We start from the raw sequence: 13,428 nt of genomic DNA on the forward strand, positions 1-13,428 counted from the left end.
ACAAGACAAAGTTGTGATACATCATTTGGATCTTTCTGTGTTTTATTGAGAATAGCTCTGCTGCCATAGTGTGTAGCATACACCAGCTTTGCATGTATTACAAAGAACTTATCAAATTATGTACAACATGTTATGTCTTAAATGACATTTTGTATAGAAATGTGCTGGCACGGATAGCACAGGCACTGAGATGTATGCCCCATAGGGGCAGGAGTATTATAAGAGTGCTTGTAATGAGATGTGACCTCATTTTCGCTCCCTGCGTTTGCCACATGGCACATGATAATCATTACATTTTGAACTGAATAACCGTTTTATGTATATTGCGCTGTTTGTGTCAGTTACAGAGGTAATATAGTCTTTCAGCAACAGCAGTCCACTATAAAGCTCTACTATAAAACCGCTATTGTGTTATTACAACAGACTCTTTATGCATGGATTGTTTTCTAAGTTGGATTTAGGATACATTTACTAAACAGCAACATACTAAAAACTGAAAGGTTTTCCCTTTTGTTTTAGAAAAGCGCAGCTTTCACAAAACCATGTTGTATACTTATATCTGCATGCCAAGCCAGGCATGATAACATTATAAGGGGCATGTGCATATATGTGACCCTGGACCACAAAATCTGAAAGTCTTTAATAAATAAAAAAGTCATATTTGTCGAAGTAGTCAACAAATAAACTGTGACTATGATTTAAAATATTTCTTTTATGCCAAAAAGCATTATTAGGATATTAAGTCAAGATTAAGTAAATATATCAAAACTTAAATAATAATATGCTGTGCCAAGGACCTAATTTGAACTTATTTTTTTGAAACCTCAGCTTCCAAATTTTCAATAGCTTTATCTCTGTTAAATATTCGCCTATCATAACAAACCATACATCAATGGAAAGCTTACCTATACAACTTTTAGAAGTTACATACATCTCATTGTCATAAAATTGGCCCTTTTGTGGTCCATGGTCGCATGAATTATTTCAGTCAAATTGTTATTCAAATATTCGTGCATACCTATATATACATATAACTGCATGTTTACGTGGTTAACACAGTGACAATAACAATATAATTTTCTAAAAAATGTGTTTTTAGTGATGTTGAACCCTAGGGGTTCATTTACACCAGGGGGTTCAGCTCTTCTCATGGAAGGTCCCCATTTTAACACACTTAACCAGCTAGTTATGGTTTTCAGGAACACTAGAAACATCCCGACAGCTGTGCTGGAGTTAAACTTTGCAGGATAGTGGGCCTTTAGCAGCAGGACTGGACACCCCTAGTTTAGGTTTCTATCTCATTAGTTTCTCGACAGTGTTGGCCAAATGTTGACAATGCAACTTTTGCCATCTTCAAAGAAAAATGGCACAAACTCTAGCCTGTAAACTCTTGCTTATTCTTCAACGTTCACTGAGGTAAAACAGACATTAAGGCAAGAACTTCACATCTCAGTGTCTTCTATGGGGCCTGGTTCCTCTAATGTCTCCAGTCGGCGCATACAGGCGTCCATGATCTTCTTGCGGGGTCCCAAGGGGATGTGAATGCCCTTAAGGTCATTGTCTGAGCAGAGTAACAGGGCATCCAGGTCGATCTTCTCTCTTTTTAATATAGGAATAAACTCATTCATGCTTTGCGTGGCCAGGAACACTTCTAGTGGACTAGTGTCGGGCTCATCATCATCATCCAGACCCAACTCCACCTCATCCCAAGGCAGCTCCTGAATGTTCCTCTCCTGCAAGCTATGGGCACTTCCAATGCTGTCGTCATCCAGACTGGGATGCATTCGATTTTGGAGACGCACATTATCGACTCGTTCACTGCCGGTCAGGCTGCCTTCATCTCTGCTACCAATGCCAAAAAGTCCACCGCTCACATAGTTGCGACGGAAAACCATTGTGCCCAGGCCAGGCCGGTTGAAGAGCGAGTCGTGGCCTGAGTCAGTGCTGATCTCGGAGTAGTCCACATCTTGACCATGCAGGTCCGGTTCACTGATGGCACGTGAGATGGCATCCTCGTTGTCACTGGGGAACATGTCACGTATGTTGCGACGAGACCGGTCTTTAGGGTTCACATACGTACCTTGCTTCAGAAACATGACGTCGTTGCCTAGCTGTAAACCAGACAAGGAGCGCACACTTTTCCGGCCATCTTCATAAATCTTGAATGTCCCGTCACCTTGCTTTTTCTTCTCAAGCTTCTTCTGGATTTTAGTTTTGCCCCTGGCTGTGGCATGGATAGTAGCCTAGAACAATAAATTGATAAAAGAAACAACAACACAAATTCAGCAATTGAGGCTTGTAACTAGAAGTGCTCAGAAATTAAAGTTCTGGATAGAAACCGAAATCGATGCACTGTACCGCTCTTGCACTTTGATCTGGGCAGAAACAAGCTTTGCAAGCCATTGAAATGAATGGGTTTCATGGCACAACACTTTCAATGTCCATTGTAAAAATAATGTGTGCCAGAAAATTTGGTGCATCCCTACTAGTTACTAAACACAGGACAAACAACAGGACAAAATCTAACCTGGGAGTATGGCACATTAGTGGCAGTGTTGAAGTGGTGTAACTTGCGACTCAAGGTGCTGCTGGCGTAGCTGGAGAAGCTCATGGCATCAGAAACTGATGCTTCCGTTGCCTCTCGCTGAAACTTCCGCTCCATGCGCCGCCGGTGCCTCTGCTGCAGTTTCACACATTCCTTGATGCGCCGTTCGGCATCCCGGAAGGCCCGGTCCTTCAGTTTGCTTACTAGCTTTGGATTGAGGGCTGTCTGCTTGGCCGCGATAGAGTCCAGATAGCGTACGCAATCCATGTGGTTCTTGGTGGCAGCCATGTCCAAAGGCGTGTGGTAGTCGTTGTCCAGGCACCACACGTTGGCACCAAAGGACACCAGGAAGGACAGGCAGTTGAGATGGCCATTGGAGGCAGCCAGGTGAAGTGGCGTGTTTCCCCATATGTCACACTTATCTGGGTTCCCCCTGAAAGTAATAGATCCATGACAGGTCCATGTCAGACATGGCATTTAACAGTGAAACATCTACTCAGAGCTGATATGATCTAAGTTATATTTAATACATAACATGGCAACACAATTCACAAGTTCATGTGCTAGGTGAAACTGGACACAGCTCGTCTCAGCTGACATTATCACTCGTATTATATCCCCAAAATAGCTGGGACCACGCTGGCAATCCCATGATTTTTTGATTATGTTTTCAGCACAGGCTCGTGATCCGCGAAGGCCGGTAAATAATGCATGAATCTATGAAATGAAAACTTGCCGTGTGTAAAATCCTCAAATGTCATAAGAAGGGCAAACAGGTGTGGTCTATAACCACCCATACGATCTCATAAAGCAAATGTTACTCTCTGTTTTCTCATTTAAGCCAGTAATCCAGGATCATCTCTGTTAATGCTGATCCCGGGCACTGGATCTGTAATATGATCGGCGTCTGAATAAGAGGTCACTCTCTGGGTGTCTTCTTACTAGCAGGAATGGTAGAGTTGCGCAGGTGATGTAACACCAAATTCCTGCGATCGGAACGTAACCGTAGGCTGCCTCAAGAAAGAAACTCATTTATGAACTAATGGATTGGGTAACACTTTATTTTAATGGTCCATTTGAGTATCAGTAGACTGTCTGTTTAATATCTGCTGATACTGCTACTTCAACAGACATTTAACTGACTATAAGAAAACTTTGCAAATACATGTCAACTTACACTAACCCCCTAACTCCAACCTAACAGTCTACTTATTACCTAATGAGAATTAGTTGGCATATAGATGCAATGTAACTTAAATTCAACAAATGGACCATCAAAATAAAATGACCATGGATTGATAATCTGACACTTGAAGTTATGAATGCTTTTAAAAATGCTGGGTTGTTTTAACCCAAATTTGAGTCACTTATGGACAAACAACACACCATTAGGTTAACACACACACACACACACACACACACACACACATATATATATATATATATATATATATATATATATATATATATATATATATATATATATATATATATATATATTAGGGATGCCACGTTTCTCAATATAATATTGAAGCGTACGTTACGACCTCCACGGTTGAATACGCGCTTGTGAATTGCGGTTTTCTCGGTTTTGCGTTTAAATAATTTAAGTGCGTTTTATATCTCCCCGAATTGACTATGTGCCTGTAAGTCCATTAGCTGAGATGAGGAAACTCCTCCCCGTGAGTAAATATCCAATCAACTAGGCTCTAAAGTTAGGGGGCGCTTGACCATCATTCCACACTTTAACATTGCGAGCGGCGTGAAGTGAGGCTAAGACAACAGCTTGTAAGCACCGGCGAAGTGAGGCAACAGTACGAGAAAACACCGGCATCTTTCAAATCTGCGGTGTAAGGACATTTTGTTTTTTCCGGTTAGTATAATGCCAATAAAAGAAAAAACTGTGAACAAAAAATAACTGTGCAAGCATTGTTTTACACGTATAACCATGACTGCACATCTGCAGCGCCATCACCCAGCAATATCACTGTCTTAGGCAGGATAGCATAGAAGGTAATAAAGTCCTCCAAATAGCAACAATCCCTCGCTGAATCTTTCAACCAAACATACCCAACTGGTTCCGAGAGACACATAAAAATAACAATGGCAGTGCGGCTGCTTATTGCTAAAGATGTGCAGCCATTTTCAGTAATTGGAGATGTGGGCTTTTGTCATTTTATAAAAACACTCGGTAACACTTTATAATAACTACACACTATAAATCATTTGTTAAGCATTAGCAAATAGTGAACTCATTATCTGTTAAGAATTAACTCTACATTAATAAATGTTACTAAGCAGTTTATAACTGCAGCTACAAATGCTCTATTCTTGACTTATAAGCACCTATATAATGTGTTTAATGATTGTATTTTTATATTTAGTTAATGATTTATTTTTCATTACTAAATTAAGTATCAAATTATTTACAAACCGTTTGTATTTAAGAGTAGTTGAGGGTTTTTAGGATAATTCAGAATGAGTTAGTAAATGATTAATAAAATATTGAAATCAACATTTATAATTCTTATTATTCAGGCATATACTAATATTTAACTAATATGTTAATAAATGTGTTAATAAATGCTTTATTATCTCAATCTCAACTTAACAGTTTTGTGACCTAATCTAAAGTGAGGACTATTCATGCTTTATAAATCCCTTATAAATGACAAATAAAGGCTCAGAATCAAATGAACGATAATCTGTGCAATCTTATCTAAAAAGTAAAATTACTGTAAAGTTTAAATATTGCCAAATAACAGGAGTGTCAAAATATGACATCCAACTGGATAAAACAACAACAATATAATAATTAAACAATAAAATAAGATGCAATATTTAAACTCTATAGTGATTTTATTTTAGATAAGGTTGCAAAAATGTATTTTTCATTTGAAGTACAGTTTCATTTGTGTATCTTTAAATGAACAGAAATGAATAATGTCATTCTTCCTGTTTAGAATTTAACTGAGCCTTTATTTGTCACATTATAAGGGATTTATAAAGCATGAATAGTCCTCACTTTAGATTAGGTCACAAAACTGCATAATGTTGAGTTAATAAAGCATTTATTAACATATATAGTAACCATTGCTATATGCCTGAACAATAAGACATATAAACTTTTATTTCAATAGTTTATTAATCATAATTCATTCAAAACCCTCAACTACTCTTAAATACAAATGGTTTGTAAATAATTTGATACTTAATTTAGTAATAAAAATAAATCATTAACTAAGTATAAAAAACAATCATTAAACACATTATATAGGTGCTTATAAGTCAAGAATAGAGCATTTGTAGCTGCAGTTATAAACTGCTTACTAAAGCTTATTAGAGTTAATGCTTAACAGATAATGAGTTCACTATTTGCTAATGCTTAATAAATGATTTATAGTGTGTAGTTATTATAAAGTGTTACCAAACACTCGATCCTTGTTACAGACTAAAGTCTTGCATTTTTTTCAGCACCAAGAAAATGAAGATGGTTTATTTATGTTTACTTATGTACAAATATGTTGATTTGAAATGGCCAATTTATCTTTATTAACTTCGCATGTATGTTTATTTTCAAAATGTAGGATTTTATGTGTTCCCCAGTTTGTATATGGGCTACCAGCAGCTGTGAGATTTCAGTGAAAAAATTATACAATACACTAGAAACTAGTGTACTTTCCTTGGCTTTTAAGTAAAACAAAAAAGTATTGCAATAAATAGTCTTTATTATTTTCTCCTTAACCTCTTACTTTTCCTATTGCCTATAGAAAAAAAAAGTAAGTGTCAAGCCATGAGAACTGTTAAAAAACCAAGGTATGTATTGAACCGTGGGTTAACTGTATTGTTGCATCCTTTATATCCTATATATATATATATATATATATATATATTTTTTTTTTTTTTTTTTTTTTTTACTATTTAAGCAGTTTGGTTTTTGTCCATGTTTGGCCCAAATCTGGTTTGAAAAATATCAGCTAATAGCTATTAGCACACTATTAGTCAAATCTGTTGTGTTGGAATACAAATGCATAAAGATTATAACTGTTCTTATTTTACGCGATTTTCCATATGACTATAAGATGCCTTATGCATATGATTACTGGAACACTTGAAACTAAACTTAGAATAACCCTAGTTATACAATCATTTTATACAGGGTGACTTAAACTGCAATGGAATTTGGTGCATTTAGAGTTAGAGTTAACTTCTTCTTCTTATAATGAACTTTATTTAAAATATACAGCTGAAGTCAGAATTATTAGCCCCCCTTTGAATTTTTTTTTCTTTTTAAAATATTTCCCAAATGACTTTTAACAGAGCAAGGACATTTTCACAGTGTGTCTGATAATATATTTCTTCTGGGGAAAGTCCTATTTGTTTTATGTCGGCCAGAATAAAAGCAGTTATACATTTTTTAAAAGCCATTTTAAGGACAAAATTATTAGCCCCTTTAGTCTAATTTGTTTATCTATAGTCTACAGAACAAACCATCTTTATACAATAACTTGCCTAATTACCCAAACCTGCCTAGTTAACCTAATTAACCTAGTTAAGCCTTTAAATGTCACTTTAAGCTTTATGAAAGTGTCTTGAAAATAATCTAGTCAAATATTATTTACTGTCATCATGGCAAAGACAAAACAAATCAGTTATTATATATGAGTTATTAAAACTATTATGTTTAGAAATGTGTAAAAAACATCAGAAATTGGGGAAAAAATAAACAGGGGGGCTAGTAATTCTGACTTCAACTGTAAAGTCATGCAATATAGTGAAAATGTGCGGCTGTGTCTTTCTGCGTTCTGCAACTATTGCTAGCTGAGCCTGATGAATATTTGATGGCTGACAGGTGAAGCCTTGCAGTGGTGCATTATGGATGAGAAAAGCTGCAAGGTTTTCACAGTTAGCAAAGGGAACTGTGTGTGCTGTACTGGATCAAGCCAGAATTTGGATTATGACCCACTAACCTGCCTGACCTTGATTTTTGGCATGCCACCACATATATTTATCATATACATTTACTGCCCTATAAAAGAGACTCTTATCCCATGCTTTATAATCAGACGCCACTGCAGTTGTCTAGCATTGTGAGTTACGAACTGTCATTTTCACCCCACTAATACTGTCAGACCATAGGAAATATGGCATTTTTAAAATCACTGGAACAGGAGTATTATATAATAGCATATGCTATCTCCTAACAATGACTGCTATATGATCCCAACCACCCATAAATGCCTATTTTTACTGTCGGTTCTATTTTTACCATCACTTTATCATCATTACTTTTTAACGACTTCTAATAGCTGATCCACGATGAGCCAGATTTGGTTCTCATGTACCGAACGACCTCTCTAGAAACCCATTTCTGCAAAGGTATCGTGGGAAACCATGCTTCAGGGATCCATCAGTGCCATTGACTTAATCACTACAGAGAAGAAACACCCAAATGAGGGGATTAATTGCTGAATCCCTATGTGTACACGAGCATAAGTTGGCTCTAAGCATAGAAATGCGATGCTTGCTTTGCTTTATGTGAAGGCGATCACACGATAGCGAGCGAGCTTTCATCGCTTAAACTGTCCGGTTACCCATTCAGGACTTTAAGGGGAGCGGGAGAACTTCTGACAATTAAGAGCTTTTGTGAAGGGCCTGTAGGTCCGCTGAGGAAATCAGGTCAGCTCCGATGAAAGCTTTTGTGTGTTGGCTTTTATCTGTGCTCTATCATCAGCAATAACAGAGCGGGATGTGGGACTGTTAATGCATTGTTGGTCCTAAAACAACTCAAATGACACTGCGAGCAAATGAGGGCCACAACAAAGCAGCACATTCAGTACTGTATAGATGCCTTAAAGTGGATTGATGGTATACATTTTTAAACAGTTCATGAATTAGCAGGCAATCGAACCTATGACCTTGCTGCTGCTAGCAGCAGGCTTTTCAGTAAGCTACCGGGACATATACAAATACTCACATATGTATGCAAAGTAGTAGCCTGCATCTTTCATTATGCAACCAAATGCATTTGTTTTGTTCATCATATCTGACTCATGACAATTTAAAAAGGCTTTACTACATATAAAGCCAAAGGAATTGGTTATTGTCATTGAACCAAAGTTCAATGAAGAAGACAGTTTTTAACAATGTATTAATCTTTGGTTGCTTAGATGGGAATCAATCAATGTGCCAAACAGATACGGTTACTGTATTAAAACTTAATTAACTTTTGCAAGGAAAGGGACATTTTAACATTCAAAAACATTCAGATTTGTTGAACAGAAAACAACTGCACTTTAGCAAAGTTCAATCTACGCTGATTTACTTTACAATTAGAAAGAAAATTGTTTTACTTAACTAAAAATGATTACAAACTTTTGTAGACTTCTAAAGAGTAGATTATATACAGTGTATACAGTTAAAGTCAGAATTATTAGTTCCCCTTTGAATTTGTTTTCTTTTTTAAAATATTTCCCAATGATGTTTAACAGAGCAAGGAAATTTTCACAGTATGTCTGATAATATTTTTTCTTCAGCAGAAAGTCTTTTTTGTTTTATTTCGGCTAGACTAAAAGCAGTTTTTAATTTTTTTAAAAACCACTTTAAGGACAAAATTATTAGCCCCATTAAGCTATTTTTTTCTACAGAACAAACCATCGTTCTACAATAACTTGTCTTATTACCCTAACCTGCCTAGTTAACCTAGTTAAGCCTTTAAATGTCACTTTAAGCTGTATAGAAGTGTCTTGAAAAATATCTAGTCAAACATTATTTACCGTCATCATGGCAAAGATAAAATAAATCAGTTAGAAATGAGTTATTAAAACTAATATGGTTAGAAATGTGCTGAAAAATTCTTTTCTCCGTTAAACAGAAATTTGGGAAAAATTTAACATTTTTAGGGGGGCTAAAAAATCTGACTTCAACTGTATGTATGCAAAATAGTAGCCTACAAGGTTTTCATGTTTCATGATGCAACCAAATGCATTTGTTTTGTTCATCGTATCTGACTCTCTTCCTTTCCCATTACAATTAAAATGATGTAGTCGTTTAACATTAAAAACAACCAAAGGTTTTTAATGATTTCTTTTTGTAAGTAATCTTTAGTTGTACAAATGAGAATCAATCAATGTGCCAAACAGACATGGCTACTACAAATGTACTGTAATAAAACTAATTTTCGCAAGGAAAGGGACATTTTAACAGAAGAACAAACAACAAACAACCGCACTTGTACAAAGTTCAGTCTGATTAGGAAAAAACTCTTTTAATTTAGTTAAAAGATAGAAATGAATACAGACTTTTACAAAAAAATTAAAAATAAATTAGAAATTCACAATTTCTGTTTAACGGAGAGAAGGTTTTTTCAACACATTTCTAATCATAATAATTTTATTAACTCATTTCTAATAACTGATTTATTTTATCTTTGTCATGATGACAGTAAATAATATTTGACTATTTGCAAGACACTTCTATACAGCTTAAATTGACATTTAAAGGCTTAACTAGGTTAGTTAGGTTAACTTGGCAGGTTAGGGTAATTAGGCAAGTTATTGTATAACGATGGTTTGTTCTGTAGACTATTGGAAAAATATATATAGCTTAAAGGGGCTAATAATTTTGTCCTTAAAATTGTGTTTAAAAACTTAAAAACTGCTTTTATTCTAGCCGAAATAAAACAAATAAGACTTTCTCCAGAAGAAATAATATTGTCTGACATACTGTGAAAATTTCCCTGCTCTGTTAAACATCATTTGGGAGTATTAAAAAAAAGGGGGAAAAAATTCTTACAGTTAAACTTACCATGTATGGCATTATGTTAATAGGGCCACACTTTGAGCAACACCACCATAAACATCGTGAGAACTGGAATAAGGAAGTAAACTGGAGAACAGCAAGTGCCTCACACACTATTAATCAAATCCTCATCCTTCATGACACCACTATTATGAAGTGACGACCAGGGCTCGTTCCTGCGTAATGCTGTCTTGCATGAAGCGTAAACATGCCGGCTAAACACCTGAAAGATCAACAGTTTGTGGTTTTAATGAAAAGAGCGATAGGAGGCTGGGTCTTACCCTCTCCCTGCGATCAGCCGCAGCGCGTCCAGGTTGCCGTGGTACGCGGCCCATAGGGTCGGTGTCATGCCATCTTCATCCGGCGCATTCAGGTCCTTCCGCGTCGCTTCTTTAAGCAGGTCGAGGTAGCCATCCCGAGCTGCCTTGTGGTATTTGTCATTCATGGTGATCTCGAACCTCAGCCTCCATCACTCTCTCGCGGGCGCTGAGCATCAGGTTTGGAGCCCCGAGCGGTGCGCGCGCGTCAGGCGCCTGGAGTTTCCAAGGAGACTCGGACGCGCCGCTACCGCGAAGGCGTGGCTTCAGCTCTGAGCAAACAAACACAATCTGTTCCCCTGAAGAGACTCAAAATAATGGCGTTTGAGGGAAGAAAAACTTTTAAAAGTACTTAAAGAGTCCATATAAACATAAAGATTCAAATGCAATTCATTAACAAAGCATTGTAAATTCTATAATATATGTAGTACCGCGTGATATATTTTACTATAGTTCAAAACACTATAATATTTAATTCAAGAGTCTAGTAAAATACTAAAATGCTGTAGACTTTTGTAGTAAATACTATAGTTTTTTGAACTATAGTAAAGTGTATTATGTTGTACTCTGTATATATTATAGTATTTACAATGCTTACAACGGATGACAACTACAGTAAACTGATAAACTTCAATATTGTAGTATACTTTACTACAGTAAATGTTGGTGTATTGAAGTAATATGTGCAATTCTACATTGTTAGGTCGTTAAAACTAGAGTATTAGGTGATTTCTTTGATGTTGTGTGACCATAGCATTTGTCGAATTCCTACAGCAGATTAATTCAAGTGTTTTACTATAGTATTGTTCGTAAACAATAATATATTTACTATAAGCTACTATAGAACTACTTTTAAATGTGCGAAGAAATGTTCATGTGTTATAAAAAGCTTACATTTAAATAAAGGCAAGTCACCTTTATTTCTATCTACAGCTGATAGATATTTATATAAGAATATAAAGGCAAATAATAAAAGTCAGTTAAGAACAATCGCTAACACTTTACAGTACTGGTGCACTGATTAAAAAATGCTTAACTAATACACAGATAGTTAACTAAATAACCCAGCCATTTGTTAATGAATACTGCATCCGCAACAAATGAACATTCTGTGATCTATAAGTAACCCTTAAATTGAATTCATTAATTCCCTAATAACATATCAGATTATCTAATAATGTAAATTCTTGTTCATTTCACCAATATTCCAAGATATGTACTTCATCTTCCAGTTGTCTGCTCGAGTCAATTATTAGCTAATGATTTGTAAAGGGATCGTTATGTTGTGACTCGTTGAAGCACATGTGCTGTTAACTAATTGTTAAGTAATATTATGGTTATTGATTTTGAATGAGGTATTCTGTCAGTCACGTGCCTCAACCAGTAAAGTCCTAACACCGTCTCTTTGCAAATGATTAGCTAATGATGACTTAAACAAGATAACAATGCTGCTGAAATGCATGGCTTTGGCTACTTGAGGTAATTAGCAAATTAATTTACCCTGTTAAAACAATTCAGGGTTGTAATGACCCAACATTGATGACAACCCAACATTTTAGAGTGTATATTACATATTATTAAGGATTAATTTAACTATTAATACCTCAAGTAGCCAACTATTAATAGTTCATAAATTAATGAATCCATTATTAATAATCATTAGCAATCATTAATAAATGGTCGAGTCATACGCTATATCTCATGATCTATCTATTTATTTTGTATTATTTGATGCATAATTGTTTACCTATAATGTACAGTTTTTTCAAAAATATTGTTATTGTCATTATTGTGGGGTGTAAAGTGTAGTTCTAGATATATTAAAACTGATTCAGTTTGCTTTAATGCAAATGTCACTGTTGAAGGTCCATCCACTGCTTAAAATGTCACTCAAAGATTTTAGGTGAGTATAGTTGTAGTATCAGTTTTCATACAGTACGTTAAAATATGCTAATAAAACATCTAAGCTGAGAACATCTGTGAAAAATGTGCAAGCAAATGTTTGAGTTCCCTTTACTTGTTGGTTTCTACTGTGCTTAAATTGTTTTAGAACTTAAATGGAGTAAATTCACTGTACTCAGATATTAGTTTTTTTAACTTAAATGGTATTAGGGCAATTGCTGTTTTTTGTGTATCAATAGAATAAGTTCACAGTACTTGAATATTCATTTATAAACTTAAAAGGTTTTAAGGCAATTGTTTGTTTTGTGAACTCAAATGGAGTAAGTATAAGGTACTCGAATATTAGTTTTTCAACTTAAAAGGGTTTTAAGGCAATTGTTTGCTTGTTTTGTGTACTCAAATTAAGTAAGTTCACAGTACTCAAATATTCATTTATGCACTTAAAAGGTTTTAAGGCAGTTGTTTGTTTTGTGTGCTCAAATGAAGTTCACTGTACTCAAATATTCATTTATAAACTTAAAAGGTTTTAAGGCAATTGTTTCTTTTGTGAACTCAAATGGAGTAAGTTTACGGTACTCGAATATTAGTTTTTCAACCTAAAAGGGTTTTAAGGCAATTGTATGTTTGTTTTGTGACCTCAAATGAAGTAAGTTCACAGTACTCAAATATTCATTTATGGACTTAAAAGGTTTTAAGGCAATTGTTTGTTTTGTGAACTTAAATGGAGTAAGTTTACAGTACTCAAATATTAGTTTTTCAACTTAAAAGTTTTTAAGGCAATTGTTTGTTTGTTTTGTGTACTCAAATGGAGTAAGTTTAAGGTACTTGAATATTAGTTTTTCAACTTAAAAGGTTTTAAGGCAA

General features: G+C 35.3%; 2 protein-coding genes across 4 annotated transcripts in view; one reads left to right on the top strand and one right to left on the bottom strand.

Moving 5' to 3' along the window:
• Positions 1-13,428, top strand: part of otop2 (otopetrin 2) — a 68,206-nt gene that overhangs the window by 35,686 nt on the left and 19,092 nt on the right. The window lies entirely within an intron of this gene.
• Positions 12-10,880, bottom strand: ush1ga (Usher syndrome 1Ga (autosomal recessive)). The gene is made up of 3 exons (XM_087245291.1): positions 10,627-10,880; positions 2,528-2,978; positions 12-2,243 (listed from the first exon to the last, which is right to left on the bottom strand). The coding sequence occupies exons 1-3, from the start codon at positions 10,788-10,790 to the stop codon at positions 1,443-1,445; spliced, it is 1,416 nt and encodes a 471-aa protein (XP_087101417.1). The 5' UTR covers positions 10,791-10,880; the 3' UTR covers positions 12-1,442.

Source organism: Danio rerio, chromosome 3 (assembly GCF_052040795.2).
Source record: "Danio rerio strain M-AB ecotype USA chromosome 3, GRCz13ab, whole genome shotgun sequence".
Lineage (NCBI taxonomy): Eukaryota > Metazoa > Chordata > Actinopteri > Cypriniformes > Danionidae > Danio > Danio rerio.